Source organism: Sphaerodactylus townsendi, linkage group LG04, assembly GCF_021028975.2.
Source record: "Sphaerodactylus townsendi isolate TG3544 linkage group LG04, MPM_Stown_v2.3, whole genome shotgun sequence".
NCBI classification, from domain to species: domain Eukaryota; kingdom Metazoa; phylum Chordata; class Lepidosauria; order Squamata; family Sphaerodactylidae; genus Sphaerodactylus; species Sphaerodactylus townsendi.
Genome location: NC_059428.1, coordinates 70,360,751 through 70,388,655, shown reverse-complemented (window position 1 = coordinate 70,388,655; position 27,905 = coordinate 70,360,751). Strand labels below are relative to the sequence as shown.

The window sequence follows — 27,905 nt, the reverse complement described above, 5'->3', positions numbered from 1 at the left end:
AAATAGGGAATAAAGAATTATGTAACGCATCCTAAGCATTTTGGAGGAAGAGTGAGATAAAATTATACTAGAAAGATGATTTTCTTTCCCCTGGAACAGTGGCCCCTTCCGCACACGCAAAATAATGCGTTTTCAAACCACTTTCACAACTGTTTGCAAGTGGATTTTGCCATTCCGCACAGCTTCAAAGAGCACTGAAAGCAGTTTGAAAGGGCATTATTCTGCATGTGTGGAATGAGCCAGTTATTTTTGATGCATTTCCAGAAGTGAAGAGAACATCGGGTTTTTATATACACTTGTAAGAAACTATTATTTGCAGAGATTTCAGTGGGGTGTAAAAAAATTTGCAGTCACTGGTTTGTTTTTGTTGTTGGGGGTAGTTGTTATTTGGGTTTATTACCCTTCTAATCAAATATTTGTAAACTGCCTTGTGCCTAGATAAATGTTTCAAATAAACAAACTGTGTAAACTGAGCAGGAATGTTTGATCTGTTGGTACCCTAAATTTGGATCCTCTAAACCTGAATCAGGACAATCCTGACTCTGCAAGAATTAATTAGCAATAATTAAATTATAAATACACAAGATAAAAAAAGCTTTGACACATACAACATAGTAAAAATAAATTATTTTTGCATATTTGGAAAACATCAAGAATTGTACTTACAGAAGATTTAAAATAAATATCATACACATTCTGTTCAGATACATCACAAGTATTTCAGTTACAGCTGAATCATTACGGTACACACACACAATACACACGCGCGCGCGCGCACACACATACACACACAAAGTAAGGTTGGACATTCTGCATGGGAAAAACTTGCCATGGCAGAGAGAAAATTGTGCATTCACAATTCCTATTTGCTGGACTGGATCTGAGCAACTGTTGCACATTTCTACAATGACTGCCTGGCTGGAAGGTGGAGGAACAAATGTTGGCCATTGCTTTTTTTTCCTTCCAAGAAGTGATCCTGCCATTTACCATCCAAACAGTGGGTAAATACTCACATACAGATACTCACATCCTCACATAGCATACAGCTGAAACCTGTACAAAACACATGAATTTCTAAGACTTTTAACAGGAGTGATTCAGAGAATAGAATAGCCTTGTAAAAGAATATGCATCTTAAATAACTTTTTCGTTCTTGCTCCCCTGTAAATGTTTCTCATTCTTAAAGGTTTTAATGCACAAGGTTTTAATGACCAGGCGTACTGCAGCTGTTTTATAGAAGTAGAGAGAAGTTTGGTACATTCTACACAGAATCTTTGTGCTAGGAGATCAGAAATATGTTGCAGGTTGTGTGGGGCTAGGACTATTATTCTAATATTCAGATGTGTGCGAAAGTAAGCACACGTCAAATTGTCAATGTTATCTTGTGAAGTTGCAAACTAGAGCAAATCACTTCAGGTTTTATACTACTCTTGAACATTCTGTGGAATTCTATTGACACATCACTTTTCTATTTTAGACATACATAAATGATCTACCAATGTCCATTTTTTGTTCCTGCTTAGGCTTGACTGTTTTCAGATGTACCTGTAGGATATTAAGTGCTCACTTAGAAAGCAAGGTGAATGCTTACAAATATCGATATGCAAACTTTCCCATTAGCCCTTGAGGCTCAATATCATATCTGCCAGATCTACTTTTCATATAATGACATACAAAAATTATTACCAAGAGAAATATTAACATGATGCCAAAGAGCACTCCAAGGACAATTACGGCTGTTTTCCAGGTTAGATCTTCTTTTACAGGTTTCTGAGTAGATATTGCTGAAACTGAAATTGCTGAAATTGAAAATACATTGTGGAAATGTTAGCCTAATCTTAAATATCAACAAATATAGCAGAATGTTGATTTGTTTCCAACACCCATAAAAAGATTCTAAGAGAACAGAGAAGCAGGCAAATCCCAAATCACAGTCAGGACATGGGTTTTAGAATTTTGAAGGCTAGCACCAATATACATGTAAGAGTAACAGCCCCATCTGGAAGGGGGAGCAAATCCACCAGTGGGAGCAATGTGCGGCCATGCTGGCAGATTTGCCCTCCATGGGGCACTTGGCCTGACAGAGGAGTGACTCTGGCTACAGGCAGCTGCTGCAGCACTCCCCAGCTGTGGGATGCGGTGCAGGATGTCACACCAGTGCCACTGCCGGTATAGCAGGGATGGTCTGGGGGCATGGCCTTGTATAGGCTCCCTCCAGGCCATTGGCCAGGGCTTCAGACATACACAGCCCTTCGGGGATAGGGCGGTATACAAAACCCATAAATAAAATAAATAAATAAAATAATAATGGCAAAGCATGTGGATTGACTAAGGTATAGTGATTACTGGAGCCATGAGCGTATGCGCAGTGATGCCTAGTGGCCAGTCCAGTGACTAGTCAATGAGGCCTAGTGATCAGGGATTTAATAAAAATTCTGTTATTCACCAAATTCTAGATTCCCTCTGGAAGTATACTTATAACTTATATAGAGAAGTCACAATGCCCTCAGTGTTAAAACCCAAGGCATATAAAACTGGTTTACAACATAATTTTAAAAGCAGACAACATTTGAGGTTGTGATGAGCTTCCACTGCTCGTCTTCCACTTGGGGCAAGGGGGGGGGGGGGGCTAAAGTTGTTACCTCATCCTTCACATGGTTTCATCCAATTCTACATCAATTCAAACTCACTGAAACATTTTTAGAGTAAATCCAAGCAGTTTGCACCCATCAAATATGACAGAAGTCTTTGTATAAGCATAGAAAATAAAAATGGCAGATGAAAACTGTTATTGCTTTCCTTTGCCAGAACACTGGCAGCCCCATCTACAGCTGGCTGGGAATGGTGCCACTGCTGTCCTATCCTGCTGCCTCCAGAGGGCTTTACAGGAGTGTGGGAAGGCAGAAAAAAAAACCCCAGCTACCTAAAAATCCTTCATAGAGCTAAATGGCCAGGGTAGAAGATGACCAATATCAGCTCCACCCCTGGACATACAATCTGAAGTACTACACACCTCCTTCATACCTTGGGATTCTGAATAACAAAGAAAGAAAATGCTCAAGTATTTGAAGCAGATAAAAGAGCCAGGTTTTATTGCTTGCCTCATCTTTTAGAACAAAGAACATCCTTCTCTTTGCTGGACTTGCTTCTGACAGGAAATAGAATACTCTGATGCAATGATATATGAGTCTGATGGAATAAAATCCATTGTCACAGAAAGTTATTGTGCCTGGTTGCTGTGGGTTTTCCCAGCTGTGTGGCCATGGTCTGGTAGATCTTGTTCCTAACGTTTTGTCTGCATCTGTGACCAGCATCTTCAGACGTGTATCACAGTGGGAAGTGTGTTACAAACTGTGTCAGTGAGAAGGGTGAATGCAGTTAAAACCACTGTGATAGCTCAAGGGATTCCAGAGATACGGGCATTTTTACCTGTGGTTTTTGGAAAAATCAGGGGGTCTGAATTTTAAAAAATGATGTGGGGTGGGGGCAGTGGTGGGATTCAAATAATTTAACAACCAGTTCTGGTGGTGGGATTCAAATAATTAAAAAACTGGTTGTTTACAAGCACCATTTTAACAACCGGTTCTGCCGAAGTGGTGCAAACCTGCTGAATCCCACCACTGGGTGGGGGAAAGAATCCTTAGGGGCCACTGAGCAGAACACAGTTAAAACTGCTGTGATAGCCCAGGGGATTCCAGAGATACAGGTGGCTTTGTCCAATGTGGCCATTTTAATATTGGGACTTTTTTCTACAGTGGAAGCACGCTACTTTCACTTCCAGTGAACAACACAGAACTGCATTTTGATATTTTGGTGAGACAGAGTATAATTTTACACTTTCTGGGAATTCTTAATGCAGCCAAACTATGAAAAATGTAATCCCTTGTCTTCAAGGAGAAGTGGCTGAATCGATTCTGCATGCCCAGCCCTCTGTCATCTTGTTGCTGCCATATTCTGCTAAATGTGCAGTTATGTCCTAAAATGACATTAGACAGCTAACTGTATGCTTACAGATTACTTGGTTGTCCAGATCAAACCTGATGATGGCAGACACATCCCATCCTTTCTACCTTCTTGATTATCTCTTAGGATATGTACCTTCTAACTGTTGTGAGGCACAGCCTTTGACATTATTATTCTAGATCAGGGGTAGGGAACCTGCGGCTCTCCAGATGTTCAGGAACTACAATTCCCATCAGCCCCTACCAGCATGGCCAATTGGCCATGCTGACAGAGGCTGATGGGAATTGTAGTTCCTGAACATCTGGAGAGCCGCAGGTTCCCTACCCCTGTTCTAGATGGTTTCATGATGAGTCAACCAATTAGACACTTTTATTGCAATTTGTCATAAACAAAAAGACATCCATTGCCTCTCACCTCTCACTGTTAGGTCAGTTTGGTTATCAAGCATGGTCTGGATCACGTCTGTTAAATCTGCTGTAAGATTTTGTTCTTCGATGAACTGTTGGCCATGTATTAGAAGTACAAAATATGCAATCAAACTTCCATTTTGATATCCAACCATTATGATGTCAAAGTTGTTACCTCCAAGCTTACTTGTCATTCCTTTAAAAACCTGAAAGTATTTAAATTTGTTCCAAACTGTAAGTAAATTGATGAGTCAGGAAAAAATAATCACATGCATAAACTCAAGGCTGGGCCTTCTGATTCCATTCCACTAACAGTGGAGCCTTCTATCAGCTCAAAGACTGTCTAGTCTGTCTTCCACAGGGGCTTATTTTGCTTATGTCAGTGGAAGGCAGCATCATTAGCAAAACAAAATCTTCAGATCCAAGCAAGAGACTTAAAACCATTCACTTTTTAAAGAACCCTTTCCAGAAAAATGTGGAAAAGTATCTGAACCAAGAACATGAGATTAGTCTATTAGTCTATTTGGGATTAGTTTTTCCAGCTCAGCTGGGAAACAATTGTATTCTTTGGATCTGGGTATCAGGGAACAGAAAAAATAAAATTGGTATTTGGAACCTAGAAAACTTGGTGGGGGAGGGAGAGGACGAAGAATTCCTGTACAATTTGGTTCCATTATTTGGGGGGGGGGGGGCTCTTTCCAGAGGTGTGGAGGGATTGGCTTTTGTTTTGGGTTTTTTTGTAAAAAAGATGCTGATGCCTGTCCTTTAAATAACCCCACAATTTTCAGGTGAATTGGACTGGAGTTATATAAGCATATATTAAATACCAATTATTAAAAGCAGCAGAAATTTTAAAAACTGGCAGATATAGTTTGAACATAGAAATGCATGCAAAAACAAAATTATTTCTTTGCTGATCATAGAATATATGAGATGGCCACAGACATACCTTATCTACTACACTAGATGAACTTGTACCACAGCCTCTCATTTTAGGTCTAGAAAAGTAGCAGGTGGCCTTCAAGCTGCCATCTGACACCAATATGAACATGCTGAAGAATCAGAGACTTTTCAGGAGTGTCCAGATAAAAGACTGAGTGCACACACACACACCCCAAAATGAAACATATGTCTTGTCTAGGGCCCCAGAAGGAAGAAATAAGATCTACCAAGGCAGTGACTAAAAAGAGCTTTCTCCTGATACCAGTTGTTAATTTAATCAACAGTGTCAAGGAGAAAACTGCTTGCTTAATGCTACCTAGAGAATTACCAAGAGCAGGCCAGCATCAGATTAAAGAGGGCCACCAGCCCAAGGAAACAAGACCCACATGCAGGGGCAATCGGGTTAGTGGGAAATGGTGGCTGTTGGCTCCTCAATGGTGGTGTAGGTGGGACAAAGTCAGAAGAAATAAATAAAATGGCTACTCCACAGTACAGTCTTTGATGTTGAAGTGGAGTGGTGCTCCCGCAGAGAAAATAAAGGACCTGTGGAGCCAGCATTCCAATAACCCCCAGTTCTGAGGCCCAAGAGGAACTAGGAGGGAGAGCATGGAGGGAGGGTGAATGGTAGGGACAAACTTTCACAAGGGCATGTCCATAGGAGTATTCACAATATACTGAAGTGCAGATTTTAAAGCTGGAACTGAAAAGCAGCTTAACACTTCTGCTGCTTAAGTGGCTGCAATGTATGTTTTAGTGTAGGGAATAATGTCAGATGGAATCAAAGACACCTGAATACTAGCTCTTACAAGCACAATGGGTCAAAAACAGATGTGATACAGATCTACCATATGTACTCACGCATACGTCAAGGTTTTCAGCCTTTTTTTAGGCTGAAAAATGCCCCCCTCGACTTACACGTGGGTCCCACTTACTGGTAATTCTTGTGTGGTGTTCTCCCTGTCCCATCTTTGCTCTGTCCTGCCTTCTTCTCTTCCGCCCCCCTTTCAGCCGCTTTCTGTGCTTAGTTTTCTGCTTCGCTCTCTCCTGCTGGCTGGCAAGCCTCCTCACTAACTCACCCTTTCTTTCCTTTCCTCGCAGACTCAGGCTTGGTTTCAGAGAAGGTGCCAGTTGGGCAGCCTGTCTCTATGGTTTTCTTAAAAGGGCAATGCTCCAAAGATTGCTTAAGCAACCTTTGGAGCATTGCCCTTTTAATAAAACCATAAAGACAGGCTGCTCAACAGGCAGCTTCTCTGAAACCAAGCCTTAGGGGGGGGGTGGGTGGGGAGGAAAGAAAGGGTGAGTTAGTGATTGCTTTCTCTGCTTTGCTGTCTCCTGCCTTCTTCCCTGCTGCCCCCTTTCAGCCCCTTTCTGTGCCTCGTTCTCCTTTGCCTTTTCCTCCATCATCTCCTTAAAAAGCCTCCCAAAGGTTCCTAGGGCGCTCCTTTCCCCAAACTTCAGCTCCTTTGCCAGCTCAGCACCCCACCTGCCCATGGACCTTTCCCACCCTCAACATATACTCAAGTCAATAAGGTTTCCCAGTTCTTCAAGACAAAATTAGGTGCCTTGACTTATATGCAGGTCGACTTATACATGAGTATATATGGTACATTTCTTTTACCCAATTTAAAAAATGAAACCCAGGTTGTGGAAGTGGAAAGACAGCTTAAGCCTTTTTCCTCCTGCCATTTCTTCATTAAAAACAATTCTCAATTACTTTGGTACTTGTAAACAAACATGCAATTATATTTCATATCTAGTTTGATCCTATGAGTCACTGTATTGGGCCAACATGAATGTAGGAAAACAAGATGTGGATAGTGTGTAAATTTTTCCCTAGAGTGTTAATTTTTTTCTGGAACATTAAATTTTAACATATTTTATAAGATTAATGCTTTATTGATTAGCCCAAGTTATTTTAACTGTTTTATTATATTATATAAACAACATTTGCATATTGAATTGTGGATGCTATATTGTTGGCTTGAGCCCAGCCTTTGGCTGGTGTAGGGTGAGGTAGAAATCAAAATTTAGTAAAGCAGAAATAAAGACTGGATGTAAAAGGCTTCATTTTTTGTTTAGATGATGGGTGAGAATACCATTATACTCTGAATGCTTTTGTATGGGAGTTCACAGGTTTCAAAACTGAACATTTTACATTTAGTTATTACCAGGGGCGTACTTGCCAGAGGGACATGGGGTAACTCGTCCCTCCCTGTCCCCTCCTTCAGCTTTTCTTCTCCTTTCCCCGGCTTGGGGGGTGGGATCAGTGGTGGGATTCAGCAGGTTCGCACCACTTTGGCAGAACCAGTTGCTAAAATGGTGCTCATAAACAACCAATTGTTAAATTATTTGAATCCCACCACCGGAACTGGTTGTTAAATTATTTGAATCCCACCATTGGGCGGTATCCCTCTCTGCCACCTCTCCCTTCATGCCCAGCCCCTGCTGTGTGCCAAGAGCTGCTCCCAGAGGCGCTCCAGCCACTCTTTTTGTGTGCAGGCAGCACCTCCAGCCACTCTTTTTGCATGCAGTGGCGGTGCCTCCTTCGCCACCCCTGTTAGCCGAGGCTAGCAGGAGTCATGCTGCACTTGTCTCTTCTTTCCTGACAAGCGCTGCCTATTGCCAAAGCCACCGGTCTGCTACTTGGAAAGCTTCCAGGACCTGGGGATGGCAGAAGTTGGCCTGCATGGAGCCCGGGGGGGGGGGGCTTGGTGGCAGGCTGGCCCAGGAGCCAGCCTGCTGCTGCGGCACCCGTCCAAGCCACCCCTGAGCCCCGCACCAAGCCCTGCCTCTCTGCTGGCTCCAGTAAGTGGAGAAGGGGGTGTGGGGGCTTGGGCAGGGGGGGGCGTGGGGATCAAGTCATGCCCCAAGGCACCATTTAGGCCTGGTACACTACTGGATATTACTAATTATTCTTGTTTGGGATGGATCTTATTGCCCCTTTTTATGAACCCAAGGTTATATAAGTCATCCATGTTTTTAAGTTGACTTTTAATAGGACTCTTCTAAGCATTTGGGTACTTGGTCGTTGCCCTTGTTTTATATGATTTGATTGTTATTTGATATGATTTTTAAATACATTGGTACCCTGCAGATGTTCCACTGGTGAAGCAGATCTAGAAGCCTCTCATGACCCCTGAAAAGGCATTGCCAGAATATGGTACACAGACAAAAAGCAATTCAAGTTGAAGGGAATCAGGTGAGATCACCTGCCATCCCTTTTTTGTCAGCACAACCTAAGATACAATACATTGTATTTAATCTGTAGCTTCACAAGTTGACTAATACATTTTAATCACAACAGTGATAATAACAACAGAATGTTATTTTGCAAAGTTACTTTATAACAGAACTTACCGTTTTTTCGATCCTATCAGACAGATTCTTATAGGTCTCACTTTCAGAGTTATAAAGATCAGGAAATATGAAATTCCAGTTTTTGAATAAAATGCGGCAAGCAAACGCTTGTTTGCCTGAAAAGAAATTCAATGTAGCTATTATCTTTTGCTAAAATAGTCTTATTGTGCTTCTAGTTTGCCATTTCACTATTATTAGCAACATTTAAAAGTTCATAAGCTCATTGTGACGGGGCCCTGGACACCCTGGGGCCTTGTGGTGCCAAGCAAGTAAAATGATTTGCTTTCATTTGATGGGTTGAATCTGGGAAGGTAAGGTTGGAGAACAAAGGGGAATCTTGACCTAGAGGCCCAAGTGGTTCTTCACAGCCCTGCATGAACTTGCTTACATTGCTGGATATGGTGCTAATGTTACACTATAGCAGTTATTTGCAACTAGATTCTCCATGGATTAAGACAAGCTACCTATGAATTATCACTGCTGCAGCACAATAGCCAATCATGTGTTCATGCAGCCTTAGTTAAAAATAGAATATACAATATGTTGTAATAATTATCTTTTTTTTTGCTATAACCCTTGTTCTTAAAACCATAAATGTCATTCCAAATGCCACTGTGTGTTAGATCCAGTGGTGGGATTCAGCAGGTTCGCACCACTTTGGCAGAACCGGTTGTTAAAATGGTACTTGTAAAGAAACAGTTGTTAAATTACTTGAATCCCACCACTGGTTAGATCCACACTAAATTTAATAATAATAATAATTTTCCTCTGGCAGCTGTGTAGTAAACAAAATTAAATAATAATTTTCCTCTAATAATAGGAATTCCTCTATTGGAAGGGCAGGAGTCATTCCTTTTTCCTGCTGCAGACTCCCCAGTTGGCTCTCTCCTATTGTTCCATCTTGTGTACATTTCTCTTTTAAGCAGAGGTGTTCACCTTCTATGATTTGAAACATGCTAGATTTGACAGCTGTTGAGGCATGTTTAGAAAACTGCAAGTAGAGTCTGCAAGAAAACTTAGTGGTCTCGGAGTGATGGTTTTGTGCCCTGTGCATGGCTTCCAGGTGTTCTTTAGTCATGATCTTGGATGGTTGCTCCTGAACAACTACACAGGCGCCTTTAGATGTTTTGAGCACTAGCCATGGACGTAGGAAAGGGGGGGTGGTTCTCGAGTTTGAAACCCTCATTCATGTCTGAAGCTCCACCCCTCTGTTTGTGGGTTTTTAAAACATTTTAGTGTTTTTTGGTTTTTGGCCTGCAGGGGGGACTCTCCTGATGATACTACCCGGGTTTGGTGAAGTTTGGTTTAGGGGGTCCAAAGTTATAGGGCCACTACCCACTTACCTCACTAAACTGCAACGCCGCTGCGACCCCGCAATGAAAAGCCTCCGTGGCTTCTGACCACGGAGACATTTGTTCCCCACACGTTTGCAATTCTTGAAATAACGCGGGCAGCAAAGAGCGGGAGTTCCGTTGCAATGAGGGGAATGGAGCGCTCCGATTGGCTGTCGAACGTGTGCGTCATGAGTTACGAGAAAGTGGGCGTAGCCAGCTGAGGGCGGGTCTCCGGAAAGTGTGATTGGCTGGGAAGAGGTTGTTTAGCGCAGCGATAGGTTCCGCGACGATGCGTGGAGTGCGAAGCGCCATCAAAGCAAGGCGCTAACTGAAGCCCTCTATTAAGATCGATGCGGCACATGCTGACGCCCAGCAGTAAATCGCTGGTCTGCGCTTTCTGTAGGAGACACCGCCATCAATGCAGTGTTTGGAAGTTGAAAGCAGAAGCCAGCTTCAAGACGACGCCTCTTGTACTTCCTCATTCGCTCGGCGCCGACATTTTCCATTTGCTCGGCACGGGCTTTGAACAAGTTGAGGCGTGAAGACGTGACTTCGACTGGATGTCGACACGTGTCTACGTCATCACTACGCGCACTTTTAGACGGGGACACCCCCACTTAACAAGATGGCGCTCCCTGTTCCCTGATTGGCCGTGAGCTGCGCGTCACAGCGAATCAGCCGCGCGCAAACAGCCGAGGTTCCCCACAACCCCGCAGCACCCGCGGGGTTTTTAAAAAAGTTGCTCTTTTTAGCGGAGCTAATTTGCCGCGCAGCCAGGAGGCGGGAGAGAGGTAAATCCCTGGCAGCCGCGCAGTGAGCGCCGGAGATGTGGGGAGCGTCCAGGACCCCCGTGGCTTTTAAAGAGGTGACCCCGCGGCTTATGGTGAGTGGATAGTGACCCATAGACTCCCAAAGGGGGCACCCCCATCCTCCAGTGTTTCCAATGGGAGCTAATAGAAGATGGAGGATACACCTTTAAGGGTCCATAACTTTGGACCCCCTGAACCAAACTTCACCAAACCTGGGATGGATTATCAGGACAGTCTCTTATTGATACCACCCAGGTTTTGTGAAGTTTGGTCCAGGGAGTCCAAAGCTATGGACTCCCAAAGGGAGTGCCCCATCCTCCATTGTTTTCAATGGGAGCTAATAGAAGATGAAGGCTACATCTTTGAGGGTCCATAACTTTGGACATCCTGAACCAAACTTCACCAAACCTGGGTGGTATCATTAGGAGAGACTCCTAAAGATACCCTGAAAGTTTGGTGCTTCTAGCTTAACAATTGCACCCCTGACAGCAGGCACCCCTAAATTTCCCCAGATTCTCCTTTTAAATCCACCCCCTTTGGCATGGATTTAAAGGCAGAATCTGAGGTCCTCAGTTTAGAAGAAGAAGAAGAGTTTGGATTTATATCCCCCCTTTCTCTCCTGTAAGAGACTCAAAGGGGCTTACAATTTCCTTGCCCTTGCTCCCTCACAACAAATACCCTGTGAGGTGGGTGGGGCTGAGAGAGCTCCGAAAAGCTGTGACTAGCCCAAGGTCACCCAGCTGGCGTGTGTGGGAGTGCACAGGCTAATCTGAATTCCCCAGATAAGCCTCCACACTCAAGTGGCAGAGCAGGGAATCAAACCCGGTTCCTCCAGATTAGAATGCACCTGCTCTTAGCCACTACGCCACATTGAAAGTGATGCTGTTTCAGGGTGGGGGATAATCCACCCCAAAACAGCATCACTTTCAATGTTGTTTAACTAGGGACCCCAGATTCTCCCTTTAAGGGGGATTTAAAAGGAGAATTTGGGCTCTCTAGTTTAAACCATTGAAAGTGATGATGTTTGGGGGTGGATTCCAGCATCAAAGTGGCTGCCCGGGGAGGGGGGAGGGCAAAACTCAGATTTTGCACCAGGCTCCATTTTCCCTCTATGCTTCTGCCCAGAGGGGAGGGGCAGGGGAGGGCAGGGCAGGGGAGTCTGCCAACCCCGACCTCGGAGAGCTGCTCTTATAAGCACTAGGCCAGAGGCGGGGCTTGGGTAGGCGTGGCCATGCCCTGGGGTGGGTGGGGGTGTGGCCCCACCCCCGAACCCCCCCATAAAAAATCTATACCTACGTCCCTGGCACTAGCATAAGGATTGAACTGTAGATTCATCTCTAGCTTGATTTGTAGCTTCTTTGATGCTCCTTTCTCTTCTAGCCTTCACTTAATTATGTCAAATGGCTTTCTCTTAAAGCAACAGAAAATTTGCAGAATACATCTTGATAAACTTGGGCTTTGCCTCTGTCATCAAAATGTTCACTGTCACAACATGCCAATTTGAACAAGCTCAGATATCACCTACCTAATTCTCTGCAAAACAGGCACAAATGTGTAGGCATAGACTCTCATAATTTATTTTGAGATCTGACTGGATTTTTTGGGTGCACGATTTGATTTGTGGGTCAAAAGTGATGGGAAGTGTTCTCCATCCCTCCTTTTTGTATGAGTACCACTTGACCCAATACAAAAAAATTGCAAGTGGTTGTAAAATTACTAACTATTCATGTGATGCCCTTGCAGGGACAAATTTTTCAAGCTTTCTAATTTTATTATGAGTCCATATTGTGAAATATTTTTAAACAATCAACAATAAATATAGTCCCATCTGTGCATTTTATGAAAAGAAAACCAGACAGGGACATAATTTGTTTTTAATGTTTCCTGTTTGGCTTTTCCAGTCTAGTCTTGTAGTGGCCAAGAAATTAATAATAAATATTCAAAACATACTTGAACAGATGTAGGATTGTTTGTCAAGGCACTTATTTGTAGGCAGTGAGCAAAAATCAGTCCGGTTAAAACACACAGTGGGATCTGTAACAACAAAAACAAAACTAAATTCATTGGAAAACTTGTAACATGTAGAGTTTTGTGCTCTTTAAATTGAACTTCACATTGTCTTGCCTGGTAGATATGAGAACAACCACAGTCCCAGTCCCATATGTGCACATTCTATTAGATGGAACTTTAATACTGATTTACACAATTATTTGGTCCATGGTAACCCTGGAAAGTGAAATACTGAATGCTATTCTGTGTCTGTTATGACCCAAACCCAGTCACGCTTAAAGTCATACCACTTACAACAATATATTATTAGCCCACCATCACAATTCTACATTTAAGAGGTTTGCACTAGTATACAAAGTCTAACACCATGTAAGTTACATATGATGAGAAAACCCATGTTATTTTCCCAGGAACCTCTCCCCTGTTTCCAATGGAAAAACTGGAAATTTTGGGTAAGCAAAAGCTACAATGGAATGTTTCATTTTTTGGAAAGAGTTAAGTGCTTTTTAAAGCACTATTTTACTTATTCTGTAGTATTAAGATTTTTATGTAAGATAAGCTACAGAACAATATGCTTGTTGTATTTATGAAAATAACATAAGTAAATATATGCTAAGGTATGCCACCAATTTTACACTGCCTTCCCTTTCCTGGGCCCGAGCTTGGTTAATGGAATGCCCTGCACTTTGTTCATGTTTGCAGGGGCACATAGAGACCATTGAGCATGTCATGCTGCACTGCAGCTTTTATAGGTTCCAAAGAGACAAGTTCATAAAACCTCATCTGAATGAAGCCCTATAGACTTCTGACAAAGGGAAAGTTAAATACTTACTCTGATAAGAACGTCCAGATCACTACAGACGTTGTTACATTTCTAGTAAAGGCGTTGAACATCCAAAACCTTAAAGTCACTCCTGATTAATGTTATGGATAATCAGTGTACATTGTTTTAACATTTTCTTTCCCTATCTACATTGACCCATACAGGTAGTTTTATTTATTTCTGTTTCTATTTTTTTTATTTATATGCCAATAAAAGGTGCTGCTGCTGCTGCTGCTGCTGTTGTTGTTGGAATGCCCTGCAGACCTTGGAACAACTTCTCTCAGACTCAGAGGTCTGGGATTTTTCCTCTAGGTCAATATTGCTCAGATATCCTCCAAACCTAGGATTGCACCTGGTGAAACAAGAGGTAGGACAACCTTTGCAGAGGAAGGAAGGCCTTGGAAGAAGTTAAAATAAAGTCTCATAGCCTCACTCATAGATGAACACTGTGCACTCCATGGGGCTGCTCCAGATAGATTGCTTTTAGCAGGAGATGCTTCCTCATCCAAGGAAGGTGATTAGGTATTGAAAAAGAATAAAAAGAATAAGAAGTCCACTATACTCTGTTCCACAAATAGATGACAGTAGATTGTATATTCCTCCTCCACAAAACAAAGCATGCCGAACCTTCTTTGTTGTAGAATGCTCCACCTGGGTCCTAGTGCCTACCTAGCCATGCTCCTCCACATCCGTTTGAAAGTTTTAAAGTAAAAATACATTTTTGGCATAAATGCTTTTGTATCAAAGTACGATGTCCAATGATGGACAAAATAATAGTTTTGACAAAGGCAGTGCATAAAAATGAATGGTAATTCTCATATTCTAATGTGGAAGCATCCAGTTCTCAACAACTGCCCATCAACTGACCAAACTATCATCTTTTTGTGAAACAGAGTATAACACAGTCATATTAGGAAGCTTTATTGTGTTCTAGTCATCTTTGTTTGGTGGGAGTTCTCCCTGTGTTTTTAATACCGTAGTCTATGTTAATTCTTCTACTTTTTCACAACTGTTATTTATAAAAGTGAACAGTTGTAAAAAATGAGAATTCTTACCATAGTTGGTGAATAAATTATATCTTTCCATTCACTCTCCCCTACTTGACTTTGCAGCAGAGGATGACCTGATTGAAGAGGAAGCTGCCCAGAGGCAGGCAGGATGCTTTGGGCTTTTCCTAGTCAAGCTTCAACCATAGTGCTGGCACCTACCCAAAATCTTTGTTTGCTCTGGGACTGAAGAGGTGTGAGACTGGATGGTGCCTCACAAGGAACCAGACCACAACCTGGAAAACTGCTGGACTGCTTTCCCAAAGTGTGACCCTGATGGCCCCACTGGTGATAAATCCATACCTGCAACCTGTGAGTCAAGTACTATCTAAGCTAAAACATCAGGCTGCAATAAAATCTGGATAGACAAATGCTTAGTTACTTCATTTGCAATACAGCAATAAACATTCAGCTCCCAGATCACTAAGAACATGATATTTATGTACCTTGACACATTCTTCCAGGATTTGTTAGATTCATATCTTTCATGCTTGAATAACAGTGACACTCATAACTGCCTATTGTGTTGATACATGAAGCCAAGTTGGAACAGTCATCCATTTTATTAGAACATTCATTGATGTCTAAAAGGTGAAGAAAAAATCATTTTAGTGACCATGATACTTAATAAACGACTGTTTTTTTAAAGATTGTGGTGATTTTAATTGAAAGCTGTCCTAAGAAGGACTCTGAAGAGGAGACCTAGAAATATCCTACCTAGATAAATAGATACATAGATATGGTATGTCATTTCTCTCTGTAGTTTGAAGGGAAGGAAAGTGTTCATAATCTTCCTTACAATTCTTGGCCCTCTACCAATCTTCTACTTGTACTGATTTCAAAAAAATCTGCTTACTCTTTTAAAAAAGTGAATCTTTCAGTCTTTTCTACCCTCTTAGGTGTAATGTATACCACATATATATACATTATATACACTACACATATGGAAATCATTACAGCACTTGATTGGGGAGCAGCCTTAATGAAGCATAAACAATGCTTTCAAAAGTGATTCTAGGAATAAAAACTCCTACAGATATATTCACAGTGTGGAACGCATGTTGCCCATAGATATTCATAGGGAATTCCCAATGACAGCAGTACAAACATACCGTTCTAAGCAGTAGATGCAGCCGCAAGCAGGACATTGAGGCCTCAAGGTTATAATAAACCTGGATGCTGGATAAAATGTAGTGGTATTTTCAGTACAATAGCTTACATGGTAATTCCCACATCACTTTACCATTGTAAAGAAAGAAGGCCTGTGGTGGTTACCAGTGTCCTCACTCTTAATTGTCTGCATTTTATTTGTTTTAATGTTTATTTTAAACGCATTCTTACCTGTGCATGTTTTGCCTGGCACCAAAGGATTTTGATCTTCAAATTGTGGCCTACATTGACAAGAAGCTGTTTCTCCATTTGATAGACAGTTGGCATATTCAGAGCAATAATTATTTCCCAACTCACAGAGAGGGATCACTATAATAGTTAAATGAAGGATTAACAAAATTAGAGCACAAAGATGAACACAGAAATAATTAGGCATGATTATATTAAACAACTTCTTTCATTTTTATACTCAAAGTGCCTTCATCAACATAGTCACTATAACTTATAGGGGAAAAAATGCTGTGTGGCTGATATCAGTCACTTGCAAGTTCCCTTCTCTCTCATATCAATAGCTAAACTGCAGTAATATCATGGCATTTCCAGATAATTTCAGTTGTTCACAGGAAGTATGCCACTGACAGAATTTTGACAGTGCAGTTTCTGTGAAAGAAGAGGAAGCCATTTTATCTAGAGGAAAATACACACAAGACCAAGTGACAGGAGAGCTTCCCAACAATATCTAGGCAAATGCTGGGAAATTTCAGGAGCTAAGGAAAGCTGAGTTTAGAGAAGAGGCAGTGTTATCTCCGGATGACTCTCTTGGAATTTCCTGTTTACTCTGTGGTAGAGACCATAGAGACTAGCGAAGGTTCCTAGAGCATTGCTATGGAAACTGTTTTTGCTCCATATACTTCAATTTCTCAAGAGCAGGAGATTGGGGCTGGGGAATTCCCCTTTGGGCATGGGCCACTAGGAAGCCAAGAGATAGGATAGTTTGTTTATACCATCAGGGAAACTTAGGTATGAAGGAGCTGAATGGAAGCAGAGTGTCAGGAAGTAGAATAGCTGATGGAAAGGGTCAGAGTCAGTGGTGCGCTAAGAAACAAATATTTCACAGAAGGAGAAATGGATAGAATCAGATCTGAAAAATGAATGATCAAGAGAACAAATGAAGGAAAACAGATGCATGGAGGAATGAGAGGGAAGTACCGTAAACGTCATGGAGGTCCCTAATGTTAACCACAACTGCGTTTTATTTGTAGGAAATGAGAAAATAGGTCAAAGTGTTAAGCAGTGAGGCTAAGAGCTGGGAGGCTGCAGAGGAAGATAACTAAGAAAGAGTGTTTCTGAAATAACTGTGAAAGAGCATGCAGTAAGCTGACAGCCTGTTGGGTAAAGGAGGGAAATTTTGAAAGGAAAAGCATAGTATAGGAATAGTTCTGAGGAAAAAAACTGGGCAAAGGACTAAATAGACTAAGGGAAAGCCTTTCATGGAATCTAGGGCCCCTTCCGCACGGGCGGAATATGGCGCCCTGGGGATGGCAAAAACACCGTCCCCAGGGAGCCGTTCGCCCAGTGGGCGCAGCTGCTTCGCAGCCTCGCTGCCCTCGCTCCGCCCTCGCAGCGCGAAGCCGCCGTTTTCCAACCTCGCTTGGGAAGCAAGGTTTGGGGGAAACGGCGGCTTGGAGCCACTGCCGTGCGAATGGCAGTGGCTCCAAGGCTCTCCTCTCATGGTCCCGTTGATTTCCAGTTTAACCTGTCCTGCGACCCCTCCAGCTGCGTTGTTGAGGCACTGGATTGACACACCCCCCCCCTCTGGTTCCTGTGACTCCGGAGCAGTCGCGCAGGGCAGGGGGGCGTGTCCACTGGCCTTGGCGACGCGCCGGAGGGCCGCAGGACAGGTAGGTCACCCTGACGACAGCGCAGCGCTGCGCCGTCGTCCCAGGAGATTCTGGGACCGTTCATGCGAACGGTCCCAGAAGGGTCGGGTCGGCGTCATGTACGCCGACCCGACCCCTTCCGTGGCCATGCAGAAACGGCCTAGGGGCAGACGGATCCAGACATTCTTGGTATAATAGCACGCATGACAGACAAGTAATAAGAGTCTGGATTTCACATCTTTTTTTTAATAACCAGTCAGATCTTTCACTGCATATCACTAGAACATGACAAAATAAAGAATGCCTTAAGAATCAATGCAGGTAAAAATTGGGTCACCTGTGGTAGAAAAAAGAACTGTGCATATTTCAGTCTTTCTGTTCTCTGCTACTCCCAGCTTCTTGCAAGTTACTCTGGAACATGCTGGGATGATGAGGCTGAAAGAATCCTGTACTCGTGGGTCCAACAGGCATGTTATCCAACTAAAGATGTTATGTAGGTCTAGGTTCTACCTTCTTATCACTTCTTCTCTCATTGGACTTCTTTGGGTTATAAAGCTGCCAGTGAATATTTTTGACTGGAAAGCACAGTGGAGTATTTTTATGACTATCTCTATGTTATCAAGTTCCTTTATTTTAAAAAGTGTAAGTGTTAAAATAAATGCTTCTTGAACATGAACTGGCTACACTGCACAGGCACCACCTTACTCATCCTCCAATCAGAAGGAGGAGGAGGAGGAGGAGTTTGGATTTAGAAATTAACTCCTTGCCCTCATAAACAAGTCAACTCCAGTATGAGATATTTCCAGTCATTTGCAGTATTCAAAGTCAAGTTTAAATGTTTATGTGCTTTGAATTGCTCCATCTCAAATATTTTTACTTCTACACTCACCAGTCTTCATGGTTGTTTGTTCATTCTTAGATTCATGATATGTTTCTTTCATATTGCAAGAGGACAGCCTCTTCACCAGTAAAGGTTTTATTAATAGGGAAAACATTATAATGTTTACATATGTACTATATCTCCCAGGCATGTCCACAAGTCAGCTATGAGGAGGCAAAGGACTGCAGCCGTGGTATACCTGAACTGATTGTGTTGCACACAAGCTGACTATGACATGATAGAAAAACATACCTCGCACAGAAGTACTATTGGGATCTACTTTCAGAGCTGTGCTTTTCCTTAATGCATCAGTGACTGCATCTTCCACCTCAGAGTAGGTTGTATTTTGATCAGTAGCCATATTGATGTTGAAGGCCACAATCACACTACCTTCTCTTAAGTCAATGACTGTGATACAAAGTTTTCCAGAATCTGCCAAATCTATTAATGTAGATGGCAGGTGGTTTCTTATCTGTAAAATGGCAAGATGGTGGTTATTCTCCTTTCCCTTTCATTCTCCATAAAGTACCTATATTCAGCATCTGACACTACTGATTTATGACATGATTTATCTTTTCATATTTGTTGGATCACCTCTTTTTAAAAATTTTGTAAGTATAAATATATACGAAACAGATTTTGAGTAGCACATACTTATATCCAACATAAAACTCAGTAAAACAAGCAAGTTATAAATAACAATGTTTAAATTCAGAAATCAGTAAAATAAGCAGGATATAAATAGATAAATTGGTAAACTGTCATGTTACCATTCAGTGAAACAAGCAGAATAAAAATTTATTATGGAAGTCTGTCATTCTTTTTGTTTCATCGAAGAAAATGCTGAACCACATTGTTACCATGATCTCAAATATGTTATAAGTGTCTATAACCTACAGCTAATCAGAATATAAGTATTACTGGTACTTAGTAGCTCATATTCCCAGTGGCTCATAAATGATATAAGAAGTGTAATTTTGTAATTCCAGTTTTGTAATTCCAGAACATTATAAACATGCCGCAGCATTCCATTAAAGGTGTTTTGAAATATATATATATTTATATAAAGGATTTTTATGCAATCCCTAAATATATGAGCAAAATCAACTCCAGATAATCCACACCTCTAACAGCAATCTCCAACATTCCTATATATGACAGCCAGTTTATGTGGAGTGAAATGCCACTAAAACAGAAACTTCTTAGTCTTGTAGACATATGAACAGTTTTTGATAACCATTCCTACTCATTTAAACCAATACTCATCTGCAAACAGGCTATTAAGGCCATGGGGAGAAATCCTAGTGCCCTGTGGGACTGTTTCCTCTCCCTAGGGCCACCATACTCCCAGGGAGGAGCAACCCTCATCCTATTCATGACTTTCTTGTAGCAGCCATGGAAATGAGACACTGATCCTTGCAGCCACTGCAGAGGTGAACTAGTTACCCTGGTCCCGTGTAGTTGTCCTGGTGAACCACTGCCATGATGGACAAGCCAGCTGCCCTGGCCCTATGTGCCAGACTTTGCCCCCCCCCCCCCCCGCCACCTCCAATTTGGAAAGTGGGCTGAATCTTTGAGGAAAAGTTTGATTTCAGGGATTGAAATCTGCCCTGAATCAAGATCTGACTACTATCTACTCAAAACCAAGGGCAATGTGTCTCCAACAGTATACAGGAGAGGAACCACAGTTAAAATGGTGTGCCCTTTTGTGGTAGAGAGCCAAACTGCTGCCTGGCTGCTGTGGTTAAATGACCAAGAATGAACAAATTGAAACTTAATCCTGGAAAGAAAGAAATAACACCAAGGCACATTGGAACACCCTTTGGGAAGCAACCACAGTGCAGAAAATATTGGCATAATCCAGCCACAGTTAAGCATTTAAACCCTAGTGATCTTAATTATTGGTTTCAAAGAAAGAATTAAACCCAAATTTAAGCCTGTTGCAGTTAAATAAATGGCTTGATGCTTTTATTCATTTTATTTTATTCATTTTATTCATATTCATTTGAAAATGCTATAGAGGATACCTCTTTGACAAACATCTTCTGAAAATTCTGAAACTCGGAGCTTGATTTGTTGCTATATTGAGGTTTGTATACTTCATTTGTAATCCTGGTTGTTCCACTGAATGCTATGGCATCTGTGAAGGGATCCAAGAAAACCACATGTAGCTTTTTGTAAAACACAATCACATGTTTTTCTATGAAGACCCCACCACCATCACCAAAAAAGTGACTCCAAGGTCCTTACATACAGGGTTAACCATGCAGAATTATAGGACAGAATAGTGGATAAATCCCTCAATAAACCTGGAATTGGGGTTGGGGTTATAGCCTTTGGACAGCTGGGCATACTTTTGTTTAACCCAATACCTATTTTCAGTCTCTGGTTAATAGCTGTATGAAACCAGCACTGTGAGTTCTTGAAATAAGCTTTTTCTGGGATCATCTAAGGTTGGTGGTATAGTAAGAAAGAATCTTATACAAAGTACATGTCGGACATATCCATTCAAATATTTTTAACTAACTCACTCTAAGTGAGCTAGTGTCACTGTGCAAATGGGCAAGTCTGACCATAAGCTATTTTTCAGACTCAGCCATTTTTCATGACAAAATGATGAACACCATGTTGTTCCCCTTGATTCCAGGATTGTAATGAGGGAAGAAGTGACCAATGATCAAGGCAGGCCCTGCCCTAATAGCATTGATTAGTTCTCCCTATCTTTTTCCACTCTCTGCAGTACCAGAAAAGGAAAATTCATGCACAGTTGAAGATCAGTTGCTTCTTTTATTTTTGGCTATGCCACTTGGTCACCAACATAAATTCAGATTAGGATGCAATAAATTTATCAACATATTATTTGGTATACATTCATATAAAAAGGGAAACATAGCCAGATTATTAAGATGATACCTGTCCAGACTGTAATGGAAGTGTTGATCTTGGCACAGCTCCTCACCTCCACAGTTATTGTGTATTGATAACCTGGAGAAAGGTTTCGAAATACCATTCTTGTGTGGTCTGTGATTGTTTCATTGATAATTCTGTTATCTACCATTAGAGTCACCATGTAAGGACCATCTTTTCTGTCATTCTGAAGACTCCAACTGAATTCTATGACTTGGCTGGTTACCTCCTCAAGCTGAATGTGGAAATCAGGTATGGCTACAAACAAATAACACAAGTGCTATAAATAGTGCATTTGCTTGATCTTCGCAAGTCTGAAAATAACTATTGACAAATACTTAAAACATTCTAAATGTTAAAAAATGCTTACTGAACCAAGAGTAATGTTCAGCATTGCTACTTTCCTGCAGTTTGAAAATTCTTCACATAACATTCACTTTTCCCTAGAATAACATGGGCTGTTTCCACATAGATGTTTTGCTCCAGCTGGCTTCTGTAAGAGCATCAACATAATATCATCATCTATTTGCCCTGTGTTTTTCCAATCTGCTGCAGACTTTCCCCATACTGGTTTGATACAATCTTTTTGAACAATCACTGTCAAAGCACCTTGTACACCATGTGGCTAAGAAAGTGCACATTTTTGTAGATCTCACCCATGTTGGTGCAATTTTCCTTACCTCAGTCCTTAAAACCACCATTTGTGCTGCTTATATGCTAGTCATTATCTATGCATTTATTATTGAACTTCTTCAGGCCAAGAAAACACCAAGATCAGGTCTCAAATTGGTGACTAATTAGCCTGAAGCACCAAATATTGTCAAGGACCAGACTGATTCATTTAGAGCATACACTTTTACTTGTTTAGATTAAAACTGAAATTGTAAGGCATGGTTTGTGTCAAGAACAAGTTTTTATTTATTTTAAAGATTATTCGGTACTTTTGGACTGCTCGCCACTGGGTGCAAAGTGGTTGGTTTCCAGGTCTCTTGTTGTACTCTCCCTTTTGTTTATTTGTATACTGTCTAACTAGTTAGCAACCCAAGTTCCCTGTAGGAAATGACTGCTTTGGAAGGGGAAGTCTGTCACATAATACCTTCTGAGGGCCCTCCCATCATCAAACCTGGGCCTCCCCAGGCTCCACCCCTCAAATCTGCAGGAATTTCCCAATTTAGAGCTGACAAACCTATCTACTTCCTAGTCAACAGCTAATCTACCTTTATCTACTCCTCTATTTTAAGCTTTCCCCCTCTACCACCACCACCACAGCCTCTACCTTGGAGAATTTTGGTTCTCCACAGTGGGGACCACAGCAGCTTACATTAGTCTCCTTTTTATGCACATAACAACCATGGAGGTAGGTTAGGCTAAAAGTATGTGGCTGGTTCAGAATCAACCAGTGAATTCTACAGCAAGATAGAAATCTGAACCTGGGTCTTGCAGACCCTACTCTGAAGCTCTAACTTGCAGACCCTACTCTGAAGCTCTAACTTGCAGACCCTACCCTGAAGCCCCCCAGTCAGCCCTTATATCGGGCTTATCATCTAATGTGACTCGCCGCCTCCCCCCTTTTCCCACTTTCCCGGGGAGAATTTTAAAATTGGGATAGGCAGACACTTCTTTTTATTGTTACCGCTGTTTTAATGGTTTTAATAATTCTATTATATTTATATTGTGTTGTACACCGCCCAGAGCCCCTCGGGGCGGTATAAAAGTCCAAGCAATAAATAAATAAATAAATAACTGCTACACCACCCTAGATTTAATAGACTGATTGCTATTTAGCAGTAGTTAGCAGCCAGACCTAGTTGAGTCATGGAACTTGGGTGGCATAAGGTCACCCAGAGGTTTCTGCCAGGCCTATGGTTGCAAACCTTCAGGTGGGACCTGGAGATCTCCCAGAATCATAACTGAACTCTAGATGACATAGATCTTTGCCACTGGAGAAAATTGCTACGTTGGAGGGCGGACTCTGTGGAATTAAAATGTGCTGAGGCCTCTCCCATTCCCACACTTTGCCCTCCTTAGATTTCCAGAAATTTCCCAACCTAGAGCTTGCAACCTTGGTCAGGCCTGGCCCCAGGGATTCCTACCTCAAAGGAGTCCTACCTCATTTCCCCAGCTTTTACTGACAGAAACAGCAACATTGAAACTTTGATTGCCTAGTAACAGTTAATGAGGGAATCTAAAACTCCCCAATATATTTTGTATTAATTTCAGATTTTTCAGAAAACCTGATATCCTTCTCATGTTTGTAGAAAGATTTGTCATGTCCATTCACAACTACAGCCTCTGGATTTGTATCCAAGGATTTGGCTGATTTTACTACTATACTATACTATAATATAGGATTAGGGTGAAAAATAAACCTACGGAAAATGACTAATTATTTGTTAAAATTACTTCTTGAATAATAAGAACAAATCTGTTTGTCTTAATTGGAGAGATGAACTAGAAGTAACAATAATACATAAAAACACACACCACAAAATGCGAATGAGAAATGACTTTCTATTAAATTATATAAATGACCAAAAACACTTATAAAATAAATTAAAATACAGAAAAAGCAATAACATTGTCAACACAAAGTACATCAAATGATCTCTGATTAGAATGAGATGCAATTAATTCAAAAGATAAAAAAGAAGACACTTCTACTCACAGCAAGGCCTTGAGGCTTGGGAGGTGGCTGCATCTCCACTTTTAACATACCGTGTGCCTTCAGATAAATAGCTAGCTGATACTACCGAGCTCAAATGAACCAAGGGTCGGGGACTTTGTGATGATTCAGTAGTTTTTGAAAGGTTCATGAAACTCAGGGTACTGCTAGAAGGCCACGATGAAACTGGACCTGTAGCAGCAGACACTGAGATCACAGAAGGCAGAGTGGTCCTGCGCGATTCAATGGAGAGGGAATCTGGTGTAAGAGTCCAAGGACTATGGCCATTTACAGTAGGCTTAATAGATGTAGCACTAAGAGACCAGCTGGAACCCATATTGCTGTGATAAGGGGTTGAGGAACCTGCCCTGGTAATATGTCCTTCGGTATTCTTGCTGACAGATCGGGTAACACTGTCAGTAGGGAACTGGATGGAAGCAGAAGTCCCTGCAGACGTTTCTGAAGACCACTCCAACGCGCCAGACGAGCTGCTGGTATGGCCTGCGGTGTCACGCTCCGTAACGTCTGACAGAGCAACGGAGGTGGAGGCAGTCAAAGGCTGGCTGGCGTGTGCGCCGGATTCCGGGGCGGTCCTCGTGACCATCGTTCCCTCGGTGCTTCCTGCCAGTTGCGTTCCTGGAGCAAGACCGCCCTGAGGAGATGTTGCTGGCCCCGAAGTCTCCGAAGGCTTTGGGGTTGTGGATGCGGGTGCAGCTGGGCTTTGCAGAGTACCGGTGGCCCGCGGCCAGCTACTGGTCGGAGCTGACATGCTTTCCGGACCGAGGGGGCTTGGCTCATCCGAATATGCTGTCGCTTTTGAGGGGCTGTAGCCTCCCTGAGTCCCGCTCGAAGGCCCTGGGGAAAGCGGCTCCGTAGAAGCTTCCTCTGAGATCACCGAGCGCGTGCTGCTGCGGCCGGAGTGCGTGGAGACGGACCCCGGACTGAATGTCAAAGGTACCTGCCCGGTGCCAGAATGTTGAATGGATGTAGAACGTAGAAAGCTGCTGAACTCCGTTTGGGTGGGATGAGGGGTTGAGGGACCCTCGCTGGTAATTCGTGCTTCGGTGTTGCTGGGGGCAGATAGCGTGGCGCTTTCAGGGGGGAACTGGCTCGAAGCAGAGCTCCCTACAGACATTTCTGAAGACCACTCTGGCATTGTAGACAGGCGGCTTATATGGTCCGTGATGTCAGGTTTCGTGACGTCTGAAAGCACAAGGATGGTGGAGGCAGACAAAGGCTGGCTAGAGCGTACGCCGGATTCTGGGGCGGTCCTCGTGACAATGGCTCCCTCGGTGCTTCCTGCCCTTTCTGTTCCTGGAACTGGACCGCCTTGAGGAGATGTTGCTGGCCCCGAAGTCTCCGAAGACAAAGGGAATTCTACCGGCGTCACGCCCGGTTCTAGAGCTGATCCCTGCGTGACAATGGCTCCCTCAGTGCTTCCTGCCCTTTCTGTTCCTGGAACTGGACCGCCTTGAGGAGATGTTGCCGACCCAAAGGAATCCGAAGGCCTTGGGGCTGTGGATGTGGGCGCAGACGGGCTTTGCATAGTACTGGTGGCCTGTGGCAAGCTACCGCTTGGAGGTGAGGAACGCTCCCGGGTCACTGGGGCTTCAGGTCGGGTGGCCCTTTCAGTGGGCAACTGGCTGGAAGCAGAAGTCCCTGCAGACGGTTCGGAAGACCACTCTGACGGGCTGGACAAGCGGCTCCTATGGTCTGTGGCGTCAGGCGTCGTAATGTTTGGCACAACAACGGTAGGGGAGGCGGTCAGAGGCTGGCTGGAGTGTGCGCGGGTTCTGGGGGGCGGAGTCCCTGTGACCATGCGTTCGCTCGGTGCTTCCCTGCCAGTTGCCCTGTTATTCCTAAGGAGCAAGAGCTGCCCTGAGGAAGATGTTGTGCGGTGACCCCGAAGTCTCCGAAGGCCTTGGGGTGGTGGAGGCGGGTGCAGCTGGGCTTAGCGGAGGACTGAGGTGGCCTCGCGTTACCAAGCATTACCGGTTGGAGGCGGACGCGTGCTTTCAGGACCGAGGGGGCTTGCTCCCCTGAATATGCTGTATGTTGCTTTTGAGGCTGCTGTAGCAGCTCTGAGTTGTGCTCACCGAGAGCGTTCAGGGGAAAGCGGCTCTGTGAGAAGCTACCTCCTGAGAGTCGCAGAATGCGGGCTGGTGCCATGCACGGAGTACTGATGGGAAGGACCGGGAACCTGGTTGAATGTCGTGGTCAAAGGGTACCTGCCCAGTGCCAGAATGTTGAATGTTTAATGGTTGTAGAACTTAGGAAGCGCTGCTGGACACCCGTTTTGGGTGGGATGAGGGTTGGAGGGACCCTCGCCTCGGTAATTCGATAAGCTTCGAATTGGTGTTGCTGGGGCAGACGATAGCGTGGCACTTTCAGGGGAACTTGGCTCGAAGAAGAGCTCTCCTACAGACAGACATTTCTGAAAACCACTCTGGCGCTTGTAGACAGGCGTGCTTATATGGTCCGCGTGGATATCAGGTTTTATAATGTCTGAAAGCACAAGGGTAGTAGAGGCAGAGAAGAGCTGGCTAGAGTATGTGCCAGATTCTTGGGTGCTCCTCATTACCATCGTTCCCTCAATGCTTCCCAATAGTTCTGTTCCTGGAAGAAGTCTGCTTTGGGGAGATGTCATCGACTCCAAAGTTTCTGAACGCCTTGGGACTGTGGATTTGGGTGCGTCTAGGCTTTGCAGAGTACTTCTGAGCTGCCACCAGCTACCACTTGGAGGTGAGGAATGCTCTTGCATTATTTGTTCTTCAGTGCTTCTGGGGAGAGATTGGGTGGCACTTTTACTCGGGAACTGGCCTAAAGCAGAAGTAGCTTCAGACCTTTGTGAAGACCACTCAGATGTACTAGACAAGCCTTTTGTATTTTTTGTAGTGTAAGGCTTCGTTAGATCTGACAGCACAAGAATAGATGAGGCAGGCGAAGGTTTGCTCCGTCGTGCACCAGATTCTTGAGTGCTCCTTTTTACCATGTCTCTTGCAGTACTACCTACTAGTTCTTTCTCTGGGACAGGTCCACCATCAGGTGATGTTTCCAACCCAGCTGTCTCTGAAGGCTGTTGGGTAGACGGTGTGTGTGGAGGGGGTCTTTGCAGAATACTTGTGGTCTGAGGCAAGCTTCCTGTTGAAGGTGGCAAATTTCCATGGCCCTGGTGTCTTGGCTGTTCCCAAGATTCTGTTTGTTTTGTGGAACTGAATCTTCTCTTGGCAGTCCTGGAAGGCCATGAGAAAAATGGGTTTCTAGCTTCCTCTGCGGTCACAGAAGATGCTGTGGGGCTGGTATAATCTATTGAGACTGTAATTAAGTAGAATATATATTAGTAGTCAGTAAACAATTTTGATATTATACAAATATTTTCACATCTTCATATCTGTTAACTTCACATATAATCTAGGGTCCAAGTTATATGACCTCAATATTTTCATCTATGTCTTCAAAACACCTATAAACCATAGATAGACAATGAACACATGGCTTCCCATCATATAATCCAGATTGTGTTGACTCAATCACAGTTATAAATGATTAACCAAACAATCTGGCTTTAACAACATAGCTGCAAAGCCATGCATATATTTAAAGGTACAGCGCTATATTTTGCAGGCAATTAACCTCTGCTTAGGTTAGATGTTGAATCTGTTCAATTTGCCTGATATCCGTGTTTTAAATAATTTTGCGAGGATATTTGCTAGTCTTCCTCAATTAATAATACTGCTCAAATCCTGTTTTACTCACATCCTCTGTACCAAGCTAG

General features: G+C 43.0%; 1 protein-coding gene across 1 annotated transcript; it reads right to left on the bottom strand.

The window, feature by feature from the left end:
• Positions 1-609: 609 nt before the first annotated feature.
• On the bottom strand, positions 610-26,290 carry LOC125431312 (serine/threonine-protein kinase par-1-like). The gene is made up of 11 exons (XM_048494078.1): positions 25,601-26,290; positions 24,134-25,459; positions 21,475-21,726; positions 20,589-20,701; positions 18,814-19,033; positions 16,033-16,170; positions 15,138-15,275; positions 12,763-12,846; positions 8,670-8,785; positions 4,378-4,576; positions 610-1,799 (listed from the first exon to the last, which is right to left on the bottom strand). The coding sequence occupies exons 1-11, from the start codon at positions 25,947-25,949 to the stop codon at positions 1,588-1,590; spliced, it is 3,147 nt and encodes a 1,048-aa protein (XP_048350035.1). The 5' UTR covers positions 25,950-26,290; the 3' UTR covers positions 610-1,587.
• Between the last annotated feature and the right edge of the window lie 1,615 nt (positions 26,291-27,905).